General features: G+C 40.9%; 1 protein-coding gene across 10 annotated transcripts in view; it reads right to left on the reverse strand.

The window, feature by feature from the left end:
• Positions 1–12,785, reverse strand: part of dock7 (dedicator of cytokinesis 7) — a 67,491-nt gene that overhangs the window by 31,467 nt on the left and 23,239 nt on the right. For 5 of the 10 annotated variants that reach the window (XM_080431681.1, XM_080431680.1, XM_080431679.1 and 2 more), the window contains exons 15-23: positions 9,908–10,025; positions 8,478–8,548; positions 5,813–5,951; positions 5,101–5,202; positions 4,842–4,928; positions 3,022–3,253; positions 1,732–1,896; positions 1,459–1,479; positions 81–250 (exon numbers count right to left, since the gene is read on the reverse strand). In XM_080431681.1, the coding sequence (XP_080287807.1) occupies positions 81–250; positions 1,459–1,479; positions 1,732–1,896; positions 3,022–3,253; positions 4,842–4,928; positions 5,101–5,202; positions 5,813–5,951; positions 8,478–8,548; positions 9,908–10,025 (1,105 nt within the window). The remainder of the gene's footprint in view (positions 1–80; positions 251–1,458; positions 1,480–1,731; positions 1,897–3,021; positions 3,254–4,841; positions 4,929–5,100; positions 5,203–5,812; positions 5,952–8,477; positions 8,549–9,907; positions 10,026–12,785) is intronic. The other 5 variants (XM_080431676.1, XM_080431682.1, XM_080431683.1 and 2 more) reach the window with 1 other exon arrangement.

The following is a 12,785-nucleotide window of genomic DNA, read 5'->3' on the forward strand; positions in this document are numbered from 1 at the left end:
AGTATAGATCCCTGGGGGGCCCAGTCAAGCAAGTACATTGTACAGGGTTTAAGTGGTAAACAGACATTGGACCGACTTACCTTGCTGCCAATGATGGAGCGGACCTCATCGTCAGGGGAGGTGGGTGTGCCGGAGATGTCCGGGTTACTGTTGCTAAGGCTACGGGAGCGGTTGAGGTTGAGGCTGGCGGGTCTGACAGCAGAACGGGCCATGGTGGCATAGTGGACTGAACCCCCCAGACCTCCAGGGCCTGGACGAGAAACACAGAGGAAATGAGAAGATAACTTCAACGGCCCAGGCTTTCATTTATGTGTAAATAACTGAACCATTTAGATAAAATATATACTATATATATATATTGGACTTGAGTACAATTGTTTTTACGTCATAGCGTAGTAAAATGACTATTATGAATATTTGGCATGCAAAATAAACTTCTGGAAAAAGACGGTATGTGAAAAAGACAGGTGACTAGTGTGAATTAGGGGTGGGACGATATGGGTATCTCACGATACGATATCTGTGGCGATATTAGGCCCTCGATAACAATAATATCACGATATTAGATATATTACGATATATCACGATAGTCCTTGTATTCAATTCATAAACACACAAAATAGCACCAAACAGTTCAAAATCATCATTACACAAATACAGAGTTGGAAAAACTATATCTATTTTTTTCAGCAGTATATCGATTATTTATCGCAGGATAAAGTATCGCGATATATCTCGATATCGATATATCGTCCCACCCCTAGTGTGAATCAGGTTCTGTATCCTGGTACTCTGCGAATTGTATTGGAAGGTTTCAAAATGGGTAAGCAACATCATAACAATTACATGGGTCAGATGAAACACTGTAAGCCTCTTTCCCACGTAGAATCCATAACATTGCTGGATATAAAATACCCAGCAAAGGCAGTGTATAGTCATTCACACATTGGCCTCCTTCAAGAAGAAGTTCTGTATAGGGTCAATTAGACCTTAGATGACTGTTAGGGATACAGTACGTAATGCTCCTGTGAGAGGTGTCTTATGCCTGATTTAGCCTTTTTTGCACACTGTCGCGCTACAACGCATTTTGAGGGTGTAGATGAGCTATTTTTGTGAGCTACACCAGTCCGCAACTACTGTAATAAATCAACCTTAAAGCATGTGCGACTAGACAACAAGATTGCCAAAAACTATTAACAAACTAAAATCCTCCCTTGGACGCAGTCAGTAAAAAGATTATTAATTAAAAATGTTCCACATGGAAAATGTTAAATTGAGTCAACTTTAAGTGCACATGATATCACTGTCACTGACAAATGGTGAGTGTCTGCTGCATGCGCTGCACTGCCATCATTTTTGTCTTTCTAAACCTAGGAAATACCACAGTGTCCACTAACTAAGAAAATAAGACCAAGAATCAGAAGAGAAAAGAAATCTTAGCAAGGAGTGATCATGTACCTGTTGAGGTCAAGGTGGAGTCTGTGGGCAGGCAGGCAAGCGGTGCACATGGTGGATGTAGAGGGGAAAAATGCAAAACGGAAAAGGCAAAAGAAAGGAAAGAAACAATAAAAGATGGTAGATAAATGTTTTGACGTTAGATGCCCGGTGAAGATGAGCTGTGGGTCGACATTGGAAGGGGGTTAAGATGCCATGCACATAGCGGGAGAAAAGGACATGCAGAATGAAAAATCAACCTAAATCTGAGGTGGTGGAAGGTTTGAGAATGTCTACCTGGCGAGGGCGAGTTGGGGTCGGTGTTGGGCAGGCGGAAGACATAATGGATGTAGGACGAGAGAAGGCTGTTGCGGCCGTGCATGTCTTGGCTGGTGTCCAGGTATTTGTGGAGACGGTTCACTATGGACGCCATAACCTCGAAGGATGCCTGTCCCAGATTTACTGCGCACACACAACCACACACACACAGAGAAAACACGGTAAAATTAGATACTATAGAAAGCAGCTTTGAACTGTGTCAAGATATATCATGTTTTTTACAGTAGAATTATTTCGAGTCCTGTGTGGTGTGTTCATTTCTATGACAACCTTCTCAAACTTGCTTATACCCTGAAAGGTACCAACAAATGCCCCAGTAAATGGTTCTACTACTCGGTAATGTGTGTTTAAAAGGCCTCCCAATGTTGGGAGGAAATGGTACAGTTAAGGTCATATAAGGAAATTGTGTCAGCACTGTATACTGTATATATTGTACATGCTGTGAAAATGAATACATGGTTTGAACTATGGAATTTGTATTGTTTCACCTCAACCTCACTAATGTCAGCACAGTGTACAGTGTGTGTACACTGTAATGAGAACGTCCTTGTGAACTATGGATTTTTTTTGTAAAGTTCAAACTGTAAGCAGGTTACTAGCGTTCAGTCAGTGGTCTCGTGCCACTCTCTTTGTCCCACTACAAGGTCAGCATGAACCCAAAACACCAGCATGAACCCGTAGAGAATTCCCAGTTAGATCCCTGGCTCCTCCTGGCTGAGTGTCAAAGTGTCCTTGAGCAAGATAGTAAACCCCAATGGAAACAAGACCGCAAGGACTTTTTTGGACGGACCTTTTAGACAAAGTATTATAAATGTAATTGTGCTGTTTAGATTTTCTTTGCCTAATAAAATATTCAATCAAACCCCTAAAGAAAATATCCAATTTACAACGTGTCACACAGCGATGTGTTGTGACCTTATAGATCTGCTATTTATTTGTATTATTATTTCTTCTTCTGATGAGCAGGTCGGTGCCTTGCATGGCTGCTTCCTGCCATTGGTGTGTGAATGTGGCACATAATGTGTAATGGACTTTGATGTATCAGTGCCATTGCAGTGTGTTTGAATGGGTGAATGTGAAGTACACTATAAAGCGTTTTGAATGGTCGGCGAGATAAGAAATAAATGCAGTACATTTAACACTGCTCAACAAAGACAACTTTGTCTCTCTGTACCTGTTCACTATGGATGCTTTTGATTTCGGGGGCAGACAACAAAACGGCTAAACAAATCTGATACAGTAACACACCTATCTGCCCGGCAATGACTGGCGGCCGCACCACCAGCACCACCAGCTTGTCCAACAGAAGATGGAGAAATCGAACCACCGGCTCTAGTTGGGAGGAGTTGAGTGCTGCGATGCTGGACTTCAGTTCGGCCTCCAGGTTGTTCTCCATGATGCGCATGTCTCCTATCCTGACTGGGAACATGTGCTCGTCCAGAGCATGCACCAGGGCAAAGAACTTATCCAGGTACTGGTCCTGGATGCAGGGGAGGGGGAAAGAGTGGAGGAGAAAGAGAGAGTGATGAGGTATAAAACAGAGGAAAGACAAGGTTGAGAAAAGGGTAGAGAACGAAAAAGAGTGGAGCAACAAATCCACAAAGAGGAGATAATTGGAAGGGGAGGGGGGGGCAGAATTTGAAAAAAAAGGCGACAAAAACGGAAGGAACGATGATAAATAAGGTAGAGAGAGGAGAGAAGAAACTCAGTCAAAGTGAAAAGGGACTTGATAAATAAAAGTAAGCTAGGATCTCGTGGTCTATAGCTGTGAACCAACACTGGGATGTGCTCACCAGTAGAGAGAGAAGAGTTTAAGTTGGTGAAAGAACATGGGAGAACCCAGCGAGTCTAATCTAGCCTTGAGCAGTGATTTATGAGCACATTAGCCCCAGTTAGGCTCCCGGGGACCACAGTCGACCCCTCCACACCACGGCCGACAAAGAGATGGAGTAGACCTCAGTAAATTATTAGTGAGGCGAGGTTCAGACACTAATGAACTGGCACCATAGAGGAACGACTGCCGACAAACGAGTGAACTGGCACCATAGAGGAACGACTGCCGACAAACGAGTGAAAATGTCTGAACTCCAGACTCCTGGGGATTTTGTTTATTCACTTTAATTTAAAGTTCACGAAATTCCTTCTGTGTGAAGCTTCTGGAAACCATTCAATGGCCATCCATCTTGTGTGTGTGACTTTTTTCCCCTGGTTCTTGATAACTAAGAAGGTGAGGAAAGTGTAAAGGTCCTTACACACCGATTTTTTTCATGCGAATAATACGTTTTTTTTTTAAACCTTATAAAGTCAATGCAAGCTTCCACACCAGTTTCGCGGAGCGAAAAAAGCGTCTTTTAATTATTCGGAACGAGTCCGAATTTTGCGTATATTCGCATATTCGCCGGTGTGTAACCGCCTTAAGTGTTGCCTCACAGCAGATCCATACTCAAAATCTATTTAAAGAGGCCGTAAAAGGAATTCAGTTATTTGTTTCTAAAAAAGCATTATACATGTTAAATAGTCATGGCTGAAAACATGTAAACATTTTGGAAGCTATGATTTCAGATTTACTGAATTGGGGAATTTAAGTTCTTTAACCATATGATTTTCTGGGCGGTTCAGAAATCAGACCTGATGACGCAATATGGATTACTGTAACAGCTCTGCCCCTCATACTACTACTAATAATTCACAGGACTAACAGACTGCAACTTTCATATTGACTGCAATTCTTTGTTTATGTAGTATTGCATTGACTATCACCCGAGCTCCTTCTAGCTCAGTTTTATACTCTGTCGTACTACGGTGTCGTGTGACAAAAATAGCCAATCTACAAGCTCAAAACGTGACTTTGACCTCTTTATTGATAATTAACATACATAGTCAAGCACCGCTGGACTGATCAGCAGGAAACTTTGCAAGCACACTCCCAGTCGGCCAAGGAAGAATCTCCACCCAATTTATTTTCAAATCATTAAAGCGCCACATTGAGACAGATTGTAGTAACTCTGAGGACACCCTAGGATGGGGTTTAATTGGCTACGGTAAATGGTACGGTAAACTTAAATTACCTGTGTGTGGATAGATGAGACAGTCACCACTTCCACATTGAACACTCCTCGGTGGTTGTCCACCCACTTCATTCCTGGAAGAGGAACCTGGAGTATGAAAGTACATGTCAGTGAAGTCAGTGAAGTGTTGCTTACTCATATTTTATCACTATATTTTTTCCTCAGTTATCTGTTGCACTATACCAATTATCATTTGTTGAGGGTAACTGACAAAGGCCCATATATATATACACAGGAGTCACTGAAAGTACAGTCTTACATCAGGAGAGAGAACAGAGTAGGACTGTGGAGGCTTCTCCAGAGACACAGGCAAACAGAAGTGTCCTGTGCGCAGACGTCCAGTCTGCAGCATAGGGATCCACTGAAGGGGAAAACAAATCACATTGTCATATACAGTATTTTCATACTTTTCCATGTGCAAATTATTTCTGAAAATGAGCTGGAAATGGGGAGGGGGGGGGGGCAGTGCAGACTTAGAGAGTGGATATCTTGCACCAGCATGTCAAGAGTTAACACTCAGCCTGTTTTACCAAACTTCATCCTCTACCGCACAGCATGAGGCCAACACCATCGACTGATTGATTTTATTTATGGACTTATCAGACACAGAAAAATAACAACACTCCAAAAGGATAACATTTGAAAGTGATAACACTTATTTCCAACATGGTCCCAAGGCGTTAAATGTGAAATATATAGCCCATCAAGACAGTCCTCTCATGTTTAACTGAAAACATTAATAATTAATTAATTTATATTAATCATACATTTGTAAGGACCTTTGTCAAGGTATGTTATAGATCAATGTGCACATTGAAAATAAGCGAGCACACGTGTGTGTGTGTGTGTGTGTGTGTGTGTGTGTGTGTGTGCACGTGCGTGCGTGTGGTGAACAAGCTTAAGTTTGTGCGAGGGCCTGTAATGCAAAAGTGTGTTTTGTAAATAAAACCCAGCGTGAGCACATAGCCTACCGTGTATCCCACAGGGGTCTCCAGTGGAGTGTTCTGTTTCTGCTGGCAGCTGACGTGGTAAAAGGTGAAAAGAATGTGGTGGTGGTCCGACAGAGAGGCGGGCAGCTTGATCTTGATCTCATCGTGGAAGTCAGGGGATCTTAAAAGAACAATTAATCATTATCATTTAATGTGGCTCAGTCCGCCATCTCCATCCCACTCCATCAGACCTCATTGTACCGCAGCTGACCAAGAATCAACCTTTTAACTGTCGTTTCCACGATATAGCATGAGACTCAACGCAGACAAGACATGTGTAACAACATGTTTACAGTAGAGAGTTGTTTTTGTACTAGCCCAGGCTGAGAAGTACCTGCCACAGGCTAGCAACCTAGTGAAATTTCCATCCCACCAACTACTGCATATTAGAACCATTATTCCATCATTCAAATCAAAGGTCTACTTATATTTATGGTCGGTTTATTGTTTATAACCCCGGGAACACATGGTCTGCAGAGGGAAGGCTCACTGTGGAAGTCAGGGAATCTAAAAAGGAACATATAAATTACAAAATGTTCAAACTTCTTTGGTCCCATAGGAGGAAACTTGCAATCCAGGGCACAGAAAACAGCTGGACAGTTCAAAAGGACAATCCACAAAGCCTGTGACCCATCATCAACAAAACCACTATGATTGTTTAGAGGCTTAATACAGAAGGAAATTGCCTCATAAGGGCCTTTTTTTTCTTATGGGAACAAACATCTCGTTTGTGGATAAGAACAGGAAAAGTCCTCGGTGCAAAAGAGCAGCGCGAGGAGCAACCTTTTCCCTAACGGAAAAGATAACACGTTATTGGCTGAGCAGAGAACCTCAAAACCAAAAACATACAAAAGTACAAAGGTGGAATGCATCTACATAGATCAACGCTTAATGTTTTAGACAAGCTAACATTTTCACTAACCCACGACTTTCACTCAGGACAGTGGACCTGAGAGTAAAACCAGCTCAAAACTTACACAGAACGCAAAACTTTTAGCAATCCAAGAGATAAATTATGGTGAGGGCCAAGCACTCCATGTTATATATTTATCCTCCTATTTGTCTTTTGACAGTGTTGACGACGAGAGAAATATGGTGTGATGGCTGAGTGAAATGCAGTCTGTAATTGACCATTAACCGTAAGCATGAGATTGGGCTGCAGAGCTCATGATGGACGACCATCTGGTCTGGCCAGCACATCGGTCACAGGTTGATTAACTTTAACCTTGGAGGTGTGACCCCTGGGTGACAGACGACAAACCACTCAGTGTCGTAAAGAACTACACGTAATAGTGGTGATAAAATATTAGAGAGCGCCCTGGCGCGAATATAGTTGGGGAACCTTTGCCAAGGACACTGCTGGATAATATCCAACAGGTTAACTTAAAAGGCATTGATTAGTAAATGAGATACATAAACATTATTTTGGGATAGTAGATTTGAGTATTTCATTTTTTTATCCATCAGGTTAAAAAACAACAACTTAGGTTTGCTCTAGGACTTGGCAGAATCACACCATGAATTGAATAAGTCCACGAAACCATGCATAGATTTGGTTAACTCGATAACATGTCATGACAGTGACATGACGGCATCCCTTCTTGTCACATTTTATTTTCTAGATATACTATGCAGATATATGTTGACATACTATATTGTTTAGATAAATATTCGGTTTGCTTGACCACAAAAGCTATGAATATTATTTAGCATGTTGTTAAGAAAGATGTTAGGTTTCATGTTTACCTGGCATTGTAGTTACTTTGTAGCACTTAATTATTTTTCTCTTTTGCACTCTACTCATGTGACCATTACCCTGTTGTTTGTTGACAAAGGTTCATGCCATTTAATCTGATTTTGCACTTGTAAAACACTCAGGATTAGAGTATGGTAAATGGCTAAACTGTAAATTGTGAATAAATCACAACGCAACAATATGAAATGAAAATGTGTGGTTACGATAATGTTCCTGTTGCAGTTATGATCCACGGCGGGTCAAGACAAAGATCATTTTCATTCAGTGTCTGCAACAACTATCTGATCCAATTAATGTAATCTCACCTACATAGAAATTATTTTGCACATTGTTGAATCATGACATTATGTGATAAGTAATCAGTGCTTTTGGTAGTGTGTATAGCTTTAGAATAAGTACTTCTAAACCATTTCTGTGTGAGTGAATTAATTAGATTATTTCAGTTAATGAACAAATAGTAACAATGATGAAGAAAACATTCGACATAAGTGTATATTTTTCTTTTGTTAAATGTTAAATGCATCCTCCCTATTAGGATTCCAGGTGAGATGTATTTGAAAGTGGATTTTACCAGCTCCTATTCAAGCCATATAAAAGCTAAGAATAGCATTAATTTCAGACCTGGTCTAGTCTAAAGCACTTCAGCGGTGCTGCTGTGGTGCTAAACAGGTGATCCCACAAACACCCCAAACGCAATCAAATAAAAAGGGAAGTTACGGCCTGGACGGCTGGCGTAGCGGTCCTCAATGTAGCCCGACAGCGTGCCGCGGGTTCGAGTCCCGAGCCCGATGGCCTTTGCTGCATGTCACTCCCCATTTCCTGTCAGCCTACTGTCCTATCAATAAAGGCATAAAAGCCCAAAATTAAATCCCCCCCAAAAAAGGAAGTTACCTGTTATGGTACACTACAGCCGTGTATGCCTCTTTAGCGAAATCGGCACAGCTGGACTTGCCAAATATCACCTAGGGAAAAAAATAATAATAATGCTGACAATCAGATAAAAGTCGCATCATGTTCATTTAGGCTGTCCTCCTTTTATTTAACCCATTAAGACCTGAGGCCAATTCTACAAAATGCCCTCTAAATCAGTAGTTCTCACTTTCAAGGTTTTTCAAAAAATGTTCAAAAATACAAGATGTACAATCTCGCAGCGTGGCATCAAGTCACGCGCTGTGAGCTTGCATATCTGCTATTTTTGAATAGCCAACGCTAAAATCTAAAACGATGCTTTCCCGGTTTTAATGGGTTAAAGGGTGTGTGAGCACATCCGTAGGGCAGTTTTGTAACATTTACATGTAATTATTCAGGGGGAGTCTATTGAGCGACAGTTGCAAATGTACCATCTTACCAGCTACAACCACAATACAAATGCTTTTTATAACTATGTAATATTTTCATTTATTTATTCAATGATTTAATCCTGTGAAGAAACAAGCTCGTCTGCAAGCATCATGTGTGGCCGAGCACACGGTTGGCCACTAGGGATGTGTAAAAGTGACCAAAATTAAATTTGATTACTAACTTTCTAACACAACGGGTGCCAGCGTTTTATTAAAACAGATTACTTTGAGTGCCAGCGATCTCACTGTTTGTAACGCTGTGCTGTTTATAGCTGTGGACTCCACTGCGAGCACCCACACGCAAACAATGGATGCGTGTACGACGATCGATGGTCCTGGCTAACGCCTGGAACAAAAACATCTCTCATGCGAGTCGCCATTACGGAGTAATCGCTCATCGAAAATGACTCGTTTTCCCCACTGTAAAAAGTTAAGGAGATACAGAGGTTTTTATCAAGGAGATAGAACGGGAGCGGACGGGGAGCCATGTTTTTTGGCACGGTGATCCATCTGTCCCTTCCTTCTCAGAATCACTGTGGGTGATTCCAGAGCTGCGCTAGCCCCCCCCTTGTGAAAAAAAGAAAAGAAAAAGACTGATAACACGTTTTTTACCGTGTTCGGCACCTAAGCGCTACTCACTGAAAACACGTTTTTTACCGTGTTTGGCACCCGATGTGTATCGGCATTATGTCTATAATGCATTATAAAAATATTTGTAATTTATTATAATCTGCTTATAAGGTGAACACTGTATAATCAAGTGTTACCGAATTTTCTTTAAAAAAAAGTAATTAAAAAATTATAATATTAATAAATGAAATAAATAAAAATTACAATATTTTTCAAATATTAAATTTTTATCCTAAAAACGATTATTCAAATATTTGATTATTCTGACCCATGCCTATTGGCCACACATGATGAAGGGAAAATTCCAGGCCATTCCCTGTTTGGTCTTTAAAAGATGTTATCATGGCATACCGGCATAGCATTGTTGGGATCCTCGCCGTTCATAAATTGCACTTTGACTGTGATGTTCCGGGCAGAACCTTGACGATTGGCAAAGTTAAGACTCTGCGGGTTGACATATAACAGGTTCCTGAAAAAGATAAAATACACACAGACAATCAGATACTGACAGATTTTAGCATAAGTCACTAGAAACAAGGCACGTGGATGCTGATAATACATAATCAAATATGCAGAAAATTAAGAAATAAAAATATCACAACATTAAGACAATATTTATTTGTTACCTCTGGATGAAAAACAAGATTACCTAAGGGTAGGGTTGCCTAATTACAGTATTATATGTCTTGGTTACTCATTAAAGCAATTACATAACTCACAGTCATAGGTAGTCATGAGTATTGTGTGTTGCAAAACAAAGCAGAGAAAATTACAATTGAATTTGGTGGTCAAGTTTTTATAATGCCTTTCACTCATGTTTAACAGGCCAAAATGTCTTTTATTTCAACTTAATTTGATCAGGAAATAGATAGTTACATCAGAACCTGTGCACTGGTAAATGAAAGGGGCCCTGGTGAGTATACTGTCCTCTTATAGGCAGAGAACGGAGGCTTGGCCTGTCAATCATCCAGAACGGTACAATGTAACAAAGCTGACCTAAAAGAGCAGAGGAAGAGGAGTGGCAGTGGTTAATCATGGAGCCACCCTCTTTGTAAAAATGAAACCATTTTGCTGTCCCAGCAAAGCTGGGCCAGCACAACATTATGAGTTCAAAGAGTGGTCTGTGAACAAGTGTAGTTAAGGTGATGATATGAAGGCTAAGCCTAAGGTCTAAGGTTAAGCCTGCAGGTGTTTAGTTTGTATTGTCTACCAAATATAACATTATGTTCTCATGTTGTAAAACATTTGACATAGTAATAGTTAAAATGTGCAGGGAAATTTGAATCCAAACATTGTGGGATTTGCTAAATTGGATAATGTTTTCTTCTGTGTGTGTGTGTGTGTGTGTGTGTGTGTGTGTGTGTGTGTGTGTGTGTGTGTGTGTGTGTGTGTGTGTGTCTGTGTAGTGTTTTGGGGGGGTCCCTAACACAGGAAGTGAGGAGTCACCACAGATCAGCTGAGCGACCACAGTGATGCAGTGGACTTGGCGTGGGAGTATCCCCGGGGATCCCAGCTGCAACCACATCTTACTGGGAAGTGTGGGAATTTCTCCTCCCTGATAATTAAGTATTCTATGATCTCCCCCGTCTATCTTCCATCCACCAGTTCCCAAGATGCCCATTCTTCTTCTAACACTTTTTAATGGCGGCTTTTATGTGGAAATGTAGAATTTGACCTCGAATAGTTCCCAAAACCCCGGCACTCACTGTGACAGAGCAACATGACCGGTAAAAGCACAAAGATTAGTGGTTGGGTCACCTCATCAGATCAGCCCAGGATTAATCAGTACGGTCAGTCACCGTCTGTGGAGGCAGCTGAACTATACATGATGCGTTTCAAAACTACAGCCTTCTCAATAAACCTGCCCCTTTGAGCCCAGTAAGTACAGTCAATACTGTAAAAGGAGGAAGTCATAACAGGCAGAGAGACTCAGGCCAAGTTCTCAACATCAGACCAGGTGGTGTACTCAGTCTGAAATGGTATAGACCAATTATTTGTTTACCAACATTGAGACTGGATGCACAGGTGATTGTTTCACGCAATCAATTCTCAACCTGTTGTTTTGGAGAGTGCTGTATGTATGCATATACACACACATAGTGTGTGTGTGTGTGTGTGTATACATATATTTATTAAATATTTTGAAGGTTCCCGTTGTCTGCTGTCCTTCGTATGTTTCTGCACTATTGGGTATTGTGTGACTGAAATCTATTAATTTGACCCAAGTAAGAAGGCAACTGTTGCTTTCTTGCTTTGGAATATTGATGAACATTTGTTGCATAGTAACGGCAGACGTTTGTTATTTTTTCTTTGCCTTATTTAGTCCACTGCAATATTTGAGTGTTGTGGACACTCTCAGTCATGCACGATTGTTCAAAACAACTCGTGGTGATTCTGATTTGCTACGGTTCCACCTTAAGGGTCCACATGCCATGGCCTGTAATTGTTGAAATTGTCAAATAGTCCTGGCAACAACATGAAGGAATTGTATTCATAGATATATTAAGTCATAGATACTGTACATGTGTACGGTCAACAACTAAATATTTCTTAGCATCCAAAGTTCTTTGAACAAAACTGCCTTTCTCTGCTCCTTTCACACGAAGGTTCACAGCAGGCATGTCTGCATTGTTGTTAAGTGAAGTAATCCTCTCTTGTAACCACAAATTACTAGCCTGTGCTAATTAACTTGACTGTGGGTTATTGTGGTACACCATAAATACGAGAATTCCCAAAGATTGTAATAAAAGGCAAAACATACGTTTTGTTGTACTGTAGTCATACTCTCTCTATTTACGGGTCTTCGAAATCATCCAGTGCTCAGACATAAGATTATTGCAGGCGTTCTAATAAGCTTAGCTGTCAGGGCAACAGAAGATGCTCACAAAGCAAAAGGCTGATTGCACTACAGATTATAGAGCTGAAATTGCAACCATGGCAGTGACGAGAATCACAATTTGTCTTGAACTGTACCGAGTCTGGTTGAAACCGTTTGCTAGACGGCCAAGTGAAACAACTGACTAAGAGTTCCCCATAAAAATGGTTTTTATGACCGGACTCAGTGTACGCCAACGACCCGTGTAAAAGCTGCAAGCAAATCAGTATATATATCCACCATTTCATGTCTGGAGGATTGTGAGTTATGGAAAATTGCATGACAAATCTGAAAAAAGGGTTGGCTGGACAATAAAAACCAAGATGATGAGTCCACACTGTCCAAACTTTCTAA

This window comes from Gymnoscopelus braueri (genome assembly GCF_963280865.1).
Source record: "Gymnoscopelus braueri genome assembly, chromosome: 6".
NCBI classification, from domain to species: Eukaryota; Metazoa; Chordata; class Actinopteri; order Myctophiformes; family Myctophidae; genus Gymnoscopelus; species Gymnoscopelus braueri.